The sequence below is a fragment of the Acipenser ruthenus genome, chromosome 9 (genome assembly GCF_902713425.1).
Source record: "Acipenser ruthenus chromosome 9, fAciRut3.2 maternal haplotype, whole genome shotgun sequence".
In the NCBI taxonomy this organism is placed as follows: Eukaryota; Metazoa; Chordata; class Actinopteri; order Acipenseriformes; family Acipenseridae; genus Acipenser; species Acipenser ruthenus.
The window spans coordinates 45,431,159-45,445,208 of NC_081197.1; the positions used below are offsets into that span (position 1 = coordinate 45,431,159).

The 14,050-nt window shown below is 39.2% G+C and overlaps 1 protein-coding gene across 7 annotated transcripts in view; it reads right to left on the reverse strand.

The window, feature by feature from the left end:
- The window catches only part of LOC117405776 (probable ubiquitin carboxyl-terminal hydrolase FAF-X), a 76,097-nt gene that overhangs the window by 22,656 nt on the left and 39,391 nt on the right, over positions 1–14,050 (reverse strand). For 2 of the 7 annotated variants that reach the window (XM_034009151.3, XM_034009147.3), the window contains exons 17-30: positions 11,834–11,929; positions 11,439–11,650; positions 10,708–10,948; positions 9,368–9,517; positions 6,843–6,963; positions 6,479–6,609; positions 5,927–6,205; positions 4,560–4,685; positions 4,119–4,256; positions 3,802–3,968; positions 3,359–3,467; positions 2,842–2,988; positions 2,601–2,747; positions 1,656–1,863 (exon numbers count right to left, since the gene is read on the reverse strand). In XM_034009151.3, the coding sequence (XP_033865042.1) occupies positions 1,656–1,863; positions 2,601–2,747; positions 2,842–2,988; positions 3,359–3,467; positions 3,802–3,968; positions 4,119–4,256; positions 4,560–4,685; positions 5,927–6,205; positions 6,479–6,609; positions 6,843–6,963; positions 9,368–9,517; positions 10,708–10,948; positions 11,439–11,650; positions 11,834–11,929 (2,272 nt within the window). Of the gene's footprint in view, positions 1–1,655; positions 1,864–2,600; positions 2,748–2,841; positions 2,989–3,358; positions 3,468–3,801; positions 3,978–4,118; positions 4,257–4,523; positions 4,686–5,926; positions 6,206–6,478; positions 6,610–6,842; positions 6,964–9,367; positions 9,518–10,707; positions 10,949–11,438; positions 11,651–11,833; positions 11,930–14,050 lie in introns of all 7 variants that reach the window. The other 5 variants (XM_034009150.3, XM_034009145.3, XM_034009148.3 and 2 more) reach the window with 3 other exon arrangements.

The following is a 14,050-nucleotide window of genomic DNA, read 5'->3' on the forward strand; positions in this document are numbered from 1 at the left end:
TCATGAATACAGATAGACCCGGCACCATATAGATAACACGGCCATAAACAAACAAGATAGCTGCTTCTGCATCCAGACATTTGCAGAGCTTTTTTTAGATGTTATAGTAATAAAATAAATGCCTTGGATCACATTATTGAGGAGTTTGGTGATAAAACAAGCGATCAGGAGATGATTTATCGGTATGCACTACTATGAAGAGGTATGTGAAAAATACAGCGAACAAGGGGTGGGGCGGGGGTGGGCCGTTGTTGAACCAGGCCTGCAGAGGGCGCATGTGCAGGAGACCCAAAGGTAGGGTCTGAGAAGCTATTGCCATCAAGCCCAGAAGTTTCTGTAACGTCACTACCTTGAGCACTCTGTTGAGCTGAAATAGCTCTAAACAGGTAGCTATTCTCAGTACTCTGCCAACCGACAGTGGACAGTATGGACCTGGAGTCCAAGCACTTATTCTCCTCATCAAGCAACAGCGAACCCTACTGGCCAGTCACCGAGCAAACACACTTGCTGAATAGGCACGCTTGAGGATCACCTCCGAGACCCGGCACTGTTTGATGGGGCAGACAGCGTCCTTGGACTTGAGCGCTAAATTAGGCACTGTACCAGCGCAGCAATTGAAGCCTCTACTGGCAGAAATTGGGCCAGGTTCAGCTTCTCCACATTGTGTACCCTATATAGGGTGTCCAGACCAGGAAACGGCAGGAGCTGTAGCCGGGTAACCCCAGGAGAACTGGATCTAAAAAATAAAGTCGGGGCGCACTGGTGGGAGGGGTGGGGGGGTAGACGATGACACAGGAGAGGTGGTAGGCTTGTCATCGAAGATGGACTGCCTTGTCTCACCTTCTGTAGGCCAGGGCACTTGCAATACTGCAGTGGCCCCCTTGATCAGTGGTAGAAGCTCTGCCGACAGGGAGAGCTTAAACGCAGGGGATGTGCTGTCTGACTCCAAGTCCTCAGGATGGGAACACCAGCTCCTGTTCGCCCACCTCCTCAGGAGGCAGCGAGGGAGAGCACATTATCCTGCTGCCAATCTGTGGTCGTAGCCCCCTGGGACCCCAAGGGGACAGGCGGCACCGTATGTTCCTGAATAAGACCGACTTGGTACTGGACCAGGGATGTAAGACCTGGTCGGTAGCGGGTTGGAACCAGGACGGCACAGGGTCAGTTCAGTAGTGTTTGAGTAACACAATAAATGCGTAATTAAATATATAAAAAAAATATTACAGCGTAAATAAAATTGCAGAAAGGATGTAAAACACAATAATTAGCAAACATTATACAAGTGTTTATCTGATACCAGGCTCGGGTCAGATCTTGAAAGGAAAAATGGCGCAGAGATCTGTGCGCCCAGTCCTATACCCTCGGTGGAGGGCATGACTGCGTCACAGGCTCAGCTGAGCGGCTCTGGTATAGAAGATTCAGGTTTCAGGGTCTTTAGGAGGTAAACACCCATGCAGTAATGGTTACATTTCATACTTAAAAAAGAACATGCAAACTCAAGTTGTGCAGCAAAATTGCTATGCGTAGTATTTCCTTTAAATATCATGCGCAATTCATATTTTTTCAATGCATAAAACACCCAGTATACAGCTTATCTGGAGAGTTCCTAGTAACAATGCCTTTTTGTTAAGTGGCAAAAAAGAGAGACAACACACCTAAATAGTACATGTCAGTTAACGTATCCACAATCTGCTTGAGGTTTCGGACACAGCCCACTGCTAGTGCAAACAGTAGCTCAAAACCGGCATTGATTGTAGCCGGAGTACTGCAGACTGGAATGGCCTGCTCGGCTGGAAATTCTCCACTCTTCATGTACTGCAGGTACACGTTGGAGGCTGGGAATATGAAGTCATCGATCAACTCCTAGAGAAGGAAAACAAATAAACAAATCAACAATATCTTACCACACTTGGACAGCTTGTTTTCTGGCAAAATCAACAACTTAAAATTATTACCGTTAGCATAACAGTTATAATATGCTATGGCAGAAGTAGATATACATGTTTAAGCCAGGTCATGCTGCAAAGCAAACCCCCTGAATGGATTAAAGTCTGTGGGAGACCTTTTAAAGCCGGCTCATACAGGACCATCATGTTTTCGTTTCTTCTGCTTTGCAAATGACTGACAAGCCAACTGGTCAGCTTGTTAATAATAATAATAAATAAATAAATAAATAAATAAATAAATAAATACTTTATTTTATAAAGCACCTTTCATGACATGTCATCACAAAGCGCATAGGGGGGTTCATAAGAAAAACCAGTTTAACAAATAAGTTTTAATGCGAGATTTAAAAACACCCAAGGATTCAACCTAGGGGCATAGGAACAGATGGTCCTATCACCCACAGTTCGTAGTTTGGTCGTGGGGACACATAAGAGTCCAATATCAGTGGACCGCAAATTGTTGTAGGGGTATAAATAGACAAAAAGTTAGTTATGTAAGGGGAGACCTAGTCAAAACCCTGGCTGCTGAGTTTTGGACATACTGCATAATATAATATATATTTAAGCCCAAATACATTTCCGCAAAGAAAAGATAAACCAAAACAAGAAAATGTACCTGGGATCATGTCTGAGGACAGTATAAAAACCACGCACCTTAATGAGGTTGGCACCACCTTTTTCACAGCCAATGTAGTACTTCTTTTCTGGGGTTTGGAATGCTAGCAATTCCTTTGTGACACCTATATGGCCCTCCAGAATAGTTTCTTCTACCCCGGTCTCATCAGTTCTTTTTACTTCATCCTGCAAGAGATAAAAGAAACCATACGTTTTTTAGTCTTTGGATATTAGAAAAAAATACATCACTTTCAAAAAAGACAAATCTAAATAAACTTACCCTAATCCTTTTTAACCAGTCAATTTCATTGTTGAGAAGGACCTCAGCATTTGGCAGATTGATGTTGCTGTTGTACGCGTAGTTTAGCAAGTGCCTCAACAATGTAAAGTAATCTCCAGCGTGCTTAGCTCTTTCCTTTGCAGTGCTCTGGAAATGAAACATTTGAAATGTTATTAGCAAGTAAACATAAAAATACCTTGAAACCAGTGTTATTTTATGAAAATGTGTAATTTACTGTAATGTAAAGCTGTTTATTCACAAATTATAAAACAAAAGCTGAATCATTGAACAAACAATCCTAAAAAATGTTTTTTTTATGACACAGTGAAAATTGTTAGCAGATGTGTTAGAAGTTTACTAATTATTTATGTCAACCTTTCAGTACCATCAAGACCAATTTATTTCAGATTAAATATTTATCCAAATTTGTCTTGATTAGTAGTCAAACTTCTCAGGAAGAGGGGCAGGACATAATGCATTCTGTACATAAACATGTACATATATACTGCAGACTTACCCCTAAAACTGTGAAAAGCAGAGTTATGAAGAATAGCAGGGGCCGGTGTCCCATGCAACACCTTGTGGCCATCAGAAAAAACTGTTCCTGAGCCATCTGACGAACAGACCTGCAAAGATTTGAAAATCATGTGACTTTCTATCACAGAAGCAGCATATCAAATGTATTGATCTATTAAAGCTCCCATTAGGTACACTAAACTGCCCTTATCCCTCAATATGGCATCACCAAAAACATTATGAAAAAATGTGATATAAAATTGTCAATTTCTATAACTTGCGCTAAAAGAATGCCCTTTATTCATCTCATATTAATGTGTGACTCTCAAGTTACATTAAGTGTAACCAGCCTGATTCTCTCTATATGTGCTAAAGAATCTATAAAGTTTATTAACTAGATAAGCAGGTTTCTAGATAGGTACAAATGTAAGCTTGGTTACTTACTTGCTCTGACAGTGCAAAAGCAAGTCGATTATGAAGGTCTGCCATGCCTTCTCTTTACTAAGTGCATCCAACGCAGTTGGGATTAAGGCAAAGCAGAGAGTCATAACTTCCAGTGCTTCACAGCAAACCTGTTCATCTTCTGCATCTGGTTCATTTCCTGCATTTGTCTGTAAAAGCAACATTGTAACACAAAAGTTAAAATCTTTAAGAAGGTGTTACATACTTTAATGGTCACTTTACAGGATTTATATTACAACCAGGTGCATTTACATATGTAAGGCAACATGGAAAATAAAATCTATATTTAAGCATCCTACCTTTTCATAAATCTTGCTAATCTCTTCATTTGAACTGAACACAAACTGCACGGTACCACAACCTGATGCCCAAACTATCTTCTGCACAGCTCTGATAACACAAATGTCTGGGATGTATTTTGAAGCCTGGAAGAAATTCTACATGGCAAGAAAAAAACAAATATAAATAAATAAAAATAAACAATACACAAGGAAATTGTAATAAAAGCATGCACCTGTACTGCACCAACATTTAAACAGTTACACTCGGTCAATTATCTTACTCAATTAGTGCATTGTAGTGTTTCTCTAACGACTCCACATGCAAATAATAGTCAATAGGTCATACCACATCAAAGCTTATTTGGTGGTTTATTTTAACTTACAGCACACACACAAATGTCTGTAATAGTGGCTCTCACATACCTGAACCCCTCCCAACTGAGAGGAAACTACACCAACCTCATCCGATATCTGCTGGGCAAGTCGAATCGCTACATTTCGCAGCATACATTCCGATGATGGATTGGGAATGTTTTGCAGAGCATTCTGTAGCACTATAGCCTGGTCGTGGGTAGCCTGGTTAATCTGGAAAGCAGAATTGAGAATTGGAATAGCATGAACAGTAAATATATCATACATACAGTGGTTTGCAGAAGTATTCACCTCCCTGCAAAGTTTTCACATTTTGTTGGCACCTGAGCGTACTCCACGACACTTTCAAATTAGACTTTACATGTAGACTCTACACCATAGGTGCACAACATATGGCCCGCGGGCCAAATCCGGCCCACTAAGATGTTTCATGTGGCACGCCAACACACATGAAAATGTTTTTTTACACGCCTACTCATTTGAGGCGGTAGCTATAGTAACCAGCAAATCCAATTGTGATTGGTTTATGACATTCAATTTTTTTGAAATTGTGCATTGGTTCGCCAGATGTAAATCAGTGACATAACAGATAAACCAATCAGAGCGGGGATTTTCCTTATACTACTAGGTTGGCGCCGGGGATATACTTCAGTGTAGCATTCATTTATGGCTAAAATAAATAAATGAAAAATTTATATTGAGCATCGACGGTTACTGATAAATCATCTCCTGATCACTCGTTTTATCACCAAACTCCTCAATAATGCGATCCAAGTGATTATTTTATTGCTGTAACATCTCAAAAAGCTCTGCAAATGTCTGTGATATTCTTTGAGCGCTGGATGCAGAAGCAGCTATCTTGTTTGCTGTGTTATCTCTGTGGTGCTGGGGCTATGTGTAGTGCTCAGATCCGCCCCTTTTTTTTTTTTCGATTTCTCTTGGCTCCTATCAGTCTCACTCTGTTATCTGCCCAGCAAAACGTCTTCCAGAAGGTGCAGAAAGAATCAAAAACTGTAACGGAGGTAAGCTAAGAAATTGCATCATTAATTGCCAAGACATCTCAGCCTTTCAAAGATGGAGATTGTGAAAGACTGTTTATTAATAGCATGTGAAAACATATGTCCTACTGAAGCTCTGAAATTTAAATAAAATTAGTTTGAATCAGCTGACCGCGCAGCGCAGATCTGGGAAACGACATTTTATGTCAGCTAAAAGATGTGGCAAAAAAGTTAGTGTACTTCTCCCTGGCAGCAGATAAAACTACTGATTGCTCAGACACAGCTTGGATGGCAATTTTTGTGCGTGGTGTGACAAATGAGTTTGAAGTTTACGAAGAACTAGCGGTACTGGCATCACTTCATGGCCGAACAACTGGCATTGTGTTTTTACAGATTTGTAAGTTCTACAAAATTAAGACACTTTTTAGTTAAAATGAATACAAAAAACACACATACCGGTGACGCAGGGCTTGTTCCTTCTACGACCGGCTGACAAGCTTCTGCCACTGCCTTCACATGGCCAAAGCCAACTGCTGTTAGTAACAATTTGGCTATTTTTAGAGCATTGAGGTAGGCACCCCGTCTTGTTTCCACATCTGCATTTGGCAGGAAGTTATTTCTCGTGAGCATGCTCAGAACAAGGGGAAGACCACCGCTTTTTAAGAAGTTGTACTGGAAGTCGCTGGCATCTTCTCCAAGGGTTCCACTGGCAGGCATTAACAAGGCATACACTACCTGTACAAGACAGACTATGTTTTAAAAAGGGGATTTGTGCAATAGCAAGAACTACACCTGGTTTCGTTCTGAACTTGTGTTTAAATCACTTTCATAAATGCAACTTAAAAGTACCGTTACAAAATTCTATACATTTAGTTTCAATATAAAATATTTTTGAGCTTGTTTCTTGGAACAGCTGGTAAATATTTAATGTTTCAAAAGAAAAGGTACTGCTGGTAAAAAATTATGAAAAAAGGTAAAAAAAATAAAATAAACGTAAGCTTTACAAACCTCTGTTAGGTACAGCACTTGAGAAGGAGAAGGACCAAAAAAGAGCGAGTCCAGGTTTGGGCTAAGGCTATTTTCACCAAGTTTTGCATGGTCTAGGCAGATAGCTCGTAGCTTTTCTACTGTAGTGTTATCTGGAGAGAGAGAGAGAGAGAGAGAGAGAGAGAGAGAGAGAGAGAGAGAGAGAGAGAGAGAGAGAGAGAGAGAGAGAGAGAGAGAGAGAGACACACACAGACACAGAGTTAGAGAGAGAGATATTAATACATTCTAAATTAATTCCCCCCCCCCCCCCAATTTAAAACAGGCCAATATATTTCCATCACTCTTGCATACATATATACAAATAGATTTAAGATTGGAACCATACCAGGAGGCATAAGCTTCATGAGGACACGGGCACCATCTCTCAGCAATGGCATGTTTAAACTGCAGCCAAGATCAGCAACTTGCCAAAGGAAAGAGATGTATCTCAGATGCAGAGACATTATCTGAAACAGAAACACAGTTTATAAGTGCACAATAGCAGCTTCTTGTTCAGTTGTTTCAGCTGCCCTGGAACTAAACCGATTTCCCTAAGCAAGACATAGTACACAAACAGCTATACTGACATTCTTAACCAAAATATTAAGAAAACCAGTCTATCAGTACGTTTACATGACAAAGTGTTTTCCGAAAACTGAATCAGAAAACTGATTTTCTTAAAACGTCACTTTTCTGCGTTTACATGATTAACGATAGAAAGTCTAATTAGAATTCAACTGTATATGGGGGGCTCCCGAGTGGCGCATCCAGTAAAAGCACTCGCTAGAGTGCAGGATGCGCTCTATAGCCTGGACGTTGCCGGTTCGAGTCCAGGCTATTCCACAGCCGACCGTGGACGGGAGCTCCCAGGGGGCGGCGCTCAATTGGCCGAGCGTCGCCCGTGGGGAGGGAGTGTTAGGTCGGCCAGGGTGTCCTCGGCTCACCACGCACCAGCGACCCCTGTAGTCTGGCCGGGCGCCTGCGGGCTTGCCTGTAAGCTGCCCAGAGCTGCGTTGTCCTCCGACGCTGTAGCTCTGAGGCGGCAGCACGGTGAGTTCGCAGTGTGTAAAGAAGCGGGCGGCTGACGGCACATGCTTCAGAGGACAGCGTGTGTTCATCTTCGCCCCTCCCGAGTCAGCGCAGGGGTGGTAGCGGTGAGCTGAGCCTAAAAATAATTGGGCATTTCAAATTGGGGAGAAAATAATAAAAAAAAAAAAAGAATTCAACTGTATACATGGATTGAAGTTTTCAGAAATGCAGGACATTTTCGCATGCAAAGTACTGTAGAACTCTAAGTATGATTTGAACAGATCGGACATTTTTTCTGCGATAGAACGGAGACCAATCCAATAACAAGTGCTTTATCGAAGTGTCAGGTCTTAAATTCAAAGATTACTATCCTATACCTCTTTTCAGATTGCCCACAATGTGCAATCAGTCTTTAAACAGCTCATCCTGTTCTATATTACCAGTTTATTTTGCAGACATTATTTTAAATTATCACGTAATTTTAAAGCTGGAAAACGTGCTGCTTCAGTATGGGCTATTAAAAAAATACATACGGACAAATATTACTTTATCCCTAACTTATTTATTATTATTATTTATTTCTTAGCAGACGCCCTTATCCAGGGCGACTTACAGTCGTAAGCAAAAATACATTTCAAGAACCACAGTACAAGTATTAATACAATTAAGAGCAAGATAAAATACAATGACTTCGGTTCTAGCAAGTACAAGTATATGACAAAATAAGATTCAACGGAGCAAATGGATCCATGCAGACTGACTACATATTATTATTTTCTCTGTTTTCTAAAACCATGTGCAGGAATGAAGGTCAAAGTTTGCACAGTACGCTATCAGAATAAGTTTTCCCGAAAAGTGCGTTTACATGATATACATTTGGTTCGTTTTCGGAATTGAATCGGAAATTTCTAGGTGCTGTTTTCTGAAAACTGACCTAAGGAATATTCCGATACATTTTCCGAAAACTGTGTTTACATGACTTTTGATATCGGAATTAGTTTTCGGAAAACCTAGTTGTTTTCCGAACAATATCGGAATTCTTATGCTCATGTAAACGCACTGTATTTTGGTTACTAGTTAGGGAATACGCCGTACTTGGCAAAAACAGTAAAAACACTAAGCAGCAAATATGGAGATGGTTGAATGGTTCCGAAAAATACACTTTCGGTCCTTGATGTAACAAAGTAAAAAAATATTTTGCATTTTATCCACAGAACCCAAAACAATAGGGAAAAATGCTTAATGGGCTCATGCTCCCTCACTCAAACTACTTATGAACTTAATAATTTCTGCATTCACGCCTTACTGAATTTTTGTCAAATATATATAAAAAAATAAATTAATTAAATTAAATTAAAATAAACAACTTGCCGATTACATTAGAATAGACACAGCTACACCTAAATATATCCCCTATCTTTGGTTTGCATGATTACAGAATTTATGTATGAAGCACCTTGATTAATTTAGAAAGAACATTTTGTGAAATACGTCAGGTAAATACATAGGCAAGCCCTCAGCCATGACAGGGTTCCTTAGATTTAGATTGTGCTAGCAAATGTAATTTTTCTGATTAAACCAATTTATTCCTGATGTAAAAGGAATATAGTATTATTTATTTCTATTTTTCCACCACATCAGTCCTCAGATAAATTACCAACTAAAAATGTACCAAGAAGAGAAAGTGGAGAAACTAGGATGAGACCACCAGCCAACATTTGCCACTATCAGACAGCAGGTCAAAATTACTGTACATTCACTGTTACACTGTGCACATCAAGGAGCTCACAAATTCTACAACTACAGCTTTAGTGTCGCAGATGAACAAAAGTCATCAATTACCACTCCAGGAAGACAGCTTTCTACTTCTGGGTTCGGTCCATCACTGAAGTGGTTACCATGGTTCCCCGGAGACCCAGTTGACGAATCAGAGGAACTATCAGGACTTGAAGGCATATTAGAGCTGACCTGTGTAAGCTTGGCTGTGATTAACTGAAACACAGGCAAAGAAAAACAATTGTAAAACAAATACCATATGTAGTGTACAAATACAAACCAATTTAAACAGTGTTATCACAACTGCCGGAACTTATATCATTTCTAATGGAAAAGGACAGATGCTTAACCTCTTCAACTCCAGATGCAAAAATGAATGTGCATTCCAGGTACAAGATTTTGAAATTATTGTAATTGGTATTCTTACCCCTGAAATTGGTATTAAATAATATTTGGAAAAAGTCAATACATGCAATACAAGATTTTTATTAACCCTTTAGGCTCCTGTGTAATAGATAGTGATATTCAATGTAGCAAAACACACAAACATTCAATCTTTTTTTACATTTTATTTTTGTATGAACAAACTACCTATTTTAAACAATCTTCGAATTCCTGGCTAGCGAACAAACCTTCTAATGCAGCCCTAATATATATTTTATATACATATTATTTTGATCTCTCGCATATTACATTACTAACACTGCCTTAGGGCATAATGACAGAGAGAGAAGGAATCTGAGCTGCAAATCTCAATACAAAAGGGGAAGCAGCCGGAGAGCTATGTCTTTCTTTGTTTATTTGTGTAGCAGAGGACTAGTGAGTCAGGAGCTGCAGCCACAGAGCCAGCATGGACCCCACAGCATGACTAGCACTGCAGAGCACAGCACAACAGCACCACTGTACTACAACCAGAGCACTTTCCCATGAAAGTGTGGATTACTGTACTACTGTTATTCTGTGAAACCCAGTGTTTTACCATTGCTGGTATAGGGGTAAAATGAAGGGTTTTCAGTCCCAAACAAAAGGGTTTCACAAAATAATAACACTGTACAGTGATTATTATTAATAAATAATTGACTATTTTGGTAATTATACGACTGTTTGGACATTCACTTCGTCACCCACACCACTCACCTCCTGACATGCATTTATACCAAGAGATAAGATTGAAAATAAAAAAAAAAAAAAAACAACATGTGTACTTGATGTACACAGGCACGGCATGGTACTGCAAGTGCTCTTTCATTTGACGTACATGCGTACGCCCTGGAACTGAAGTGGTTAAGAAATAAACAGAGTAACAGCTTCAACTAAACTTAAAATTACAATATTGTACCTTGTGTTAATGGATACCCTCAAGCCACATGAAACAGAACTGGAATGGAATAGCCAATGGCACTTACTGTTTTGTCTTTGAGATTGAGCTGTCCAATTAACTTCCGGTCATCTGCAGGATCGACAAGTTCACCACCGATGAAAAGTTCGATTTTTGTATGTGTGCTGTTGGCCTTTATTCGAGTCAAGATGCACCGGCGTACTGATCCAATAGTGTCATTCGTGTGGGACCAAATATCTAAATCATCTACCTGCCGTCCTTGGTTGGGGAAGCGTACTATGAGCGTAATGTGTTTGCCACGAAAAGCCCTGGAGACGAGAGAGATGAGTGGGAAAAAAAGGCTGAAATGCTTGCAACTTTAAACTTCTTTCCAATGCATAAATAGAGGAAAAGCATTATTTTACCACTGTCCACAACAATTATGTTCTATCACTGCAGCAATTCTTCACAACAGCTCAAGAGAACAGAAAAGTCAGTGGGTGTACTCCAATCCCAATTGCCTCTTTATACCTCGGTGCTTGAGAGTGGATATCAGCCAGCAGATGTTTGCTGGAGCTCACTCGAATCCTGGCCAGTAGGGTCTGCTGTAATGCAGTGAGGAGAAACTGGGATCTTGGCTAGTATGGCCCACTGTACCATGTAGAGAACTTTCCCTGCCAAGTTTGCCTTCCCATCCCCCTGGTATACCACAGCCAATGCAACTCTCCCCATGGAATCCCCAGCGAAGACTTGCATTATACAAGCATTTAACTTCTTAAGCATTTGAAAGTTTAAAAAATAAGCAACTAATTAAGATACCTTGACATAGGCAGAATCGTCCTTTCCTCATGATAATCACTGTCACACTCATTGATGTACTCTCTTAAAACAGTCAGCACTCGAACCATTCGAATTGCTTCTTGTCGGGCACAATTAATGCTGTCTTTGTCACCATCCAAGACACACAATGTGTCATAGGAGGCTTTCAACCGGTCAAAACAGGATTGGATGAAGTCTTCATGAATCTCTACCTGCGAGACACAATTGGAACCATTTAATTAACCATGTCAAACCAAAAGAATACAAATTTAACTACATAGACAACCATTAGCTTTTTGTGGTATTTTCTTCTCCAGTATTTGTAGATTTATAATGCATTGAAATATCACCATATAATACAAGTATTAATCTGCACACAATCTATAGGCATTTACCTGGTTAACTTGTAATTTTGGTCCAAGATTTGTGTATATCTCTTTAAGCAAATCTATTGCTCTACTGCCAATGTCATCACTTCCCTGAATCACAACCTGTTGCAAATAAAAACAGTATTAATAAAATACATTTAAAACAGAACCATTAGGCTTTCAGTTCTACAAAAGCTCTTAAAATAAGTACTAACGATATTATCCCCTTTTTTGTCTGAAAGTCCGCTACTAAAGAAATCACCCCGCGCTGCAGCTCGGTTTCACTCCAATAGTGTAACTGCAATCAGGTCATGTGACCAACTGCACAATACATGAAAATGTTAAAGCAACACTGTCAACACCGAAAAGGCTAACAAGTGTACCAATTGATTACAAATTCAGACAATCAGGTACTGAGGTATTATTGTTATGCAACTAGACTTACAGCTATTTATATTAAAGATAAATAAATACACAAATACTGTACATATTTTCACAACCAGTTTCATACACTAATACACACATGATTAAAACGCCATCATTATTATTATTATTATCATTATTATTATTATTATTATTATTATTATGCGTAACACTCCCCCATCTCGTATATTGAATGGTTTGGTTCAGAATCAGCTCATCTCACTGTCCTATTGCAGCTGCTTAAGAGCAAATGAGACTGAGATTTTGAAACAGAAGTGCATCCGTTTGCAAAAAAAGATGTGTAAGGCCACAGGTACCCTTTATTTGCATGTTGTGATTGAGTTTTATCTTTTAAATAAATGTTTAGCGTATTTTATCTACATTATTTCTTATATATGGGTCTAAAAATAAACTGTTCCAATTATTACATCTAATTGTAAAACGCTGACACCTCAGCATAGTGTTAATGCAGGTTCCCTTCACCTCGCTACATTATTCACACCTGTTGTTCCAGACCAGGCACGCTATATTCAAACTTTTTTCATTATTTCTCTCTCAAGGGTTTTTACGGTTATTGTATTCTTTGCTTATTTGTATGGGTTATACACATGTATATCTCCATATATTAATAGCAGCAAAACAGTTCAATATTCTACACGTGAAGTACGGAAGCAGTGCCCTCCCTGCCCAACAGAAGTGACCCCCCAGCACCACACCCCTGCCTAAGGGTTACATTGATGTGCAAAGAAAATACAGTTCTCTATACACATTTCATAAAACAACAATGCCAGTATTTCCCATGTAAACAGTTACCGGTATATATTGAGATTGTCGAGCAAAAAAACAACTCTAAAGTAGGTCATTTCCTACCATGGTTTCTAACCCAATTAGTAACAGTATATTTTAGTATATGTTCTTAAATACAAAATGACTGAAATGTGACTATTAAGATTAAGATTTCAGAACTTGACCTGCATCACACCATCACCTAGTAAACTCTGTTCTGCCAAATGATTATGTACAGGAAGAAAACAACATTTTGATCCTTGTCTGGAACCAAATAAAATTAGTGAATACCTGCCTTTTAAAAAGAAAAAAAAAACACCTAACCCTTTATTATGCTTCAAAAGCTGCAGGGGTGTGCAATTCATATCGTTCGACACCCGGGACAACAAGATTTGTGCGAGGGACACGTTTTGCCATTATACTTTGCCCGTTGGAGAAGTACTTTAAGTAGAAAAACAGTACAAAATGCAGAGAAACCTAAAAATCTGGGGTTCACATTTTTCTAGTTAACGTTTGTTACACAAACAGAAATACACAATCAGAAATGTACAATTATAAAATTAATTTAAAATTATTTATTTGCTGCTAATATACACTACCGGTCAAAAGTTTTAGAACACCCCCATTTTTCCAGTTTTTATTGAAATTTAAGCAGTTCAAGTCCAGTGAATAACCTGAAATGGTACAAAGGTAAGCGGTAAACTGCCAGAGGTTAAAAAAAAAAGTTTAGGTTACCAAAAACTGAAAAATAATGTACATTTCAGAGTTATACAAAAAGGCCTTTTTCAGGGAACAAGTAATGGGTCAACAACTTACAGCTGTTCTGCAGCAATGGAAGTAAATTAAGCCTTGAAAGTTGATGCTAACAATTCCTACAGGTGTCCCAACTTTTGTTGATTACTTACAAACCCTCTGTCTGTATAAAAGCAGTGTTGGAACAGACTGTGTTACTACACCCTCTTAAGCATTATTTGGACAGTATTGTACTGCAGGAAGTAGTATATTGCTCTCATAATGGCAAGAAAAAGGCAATTA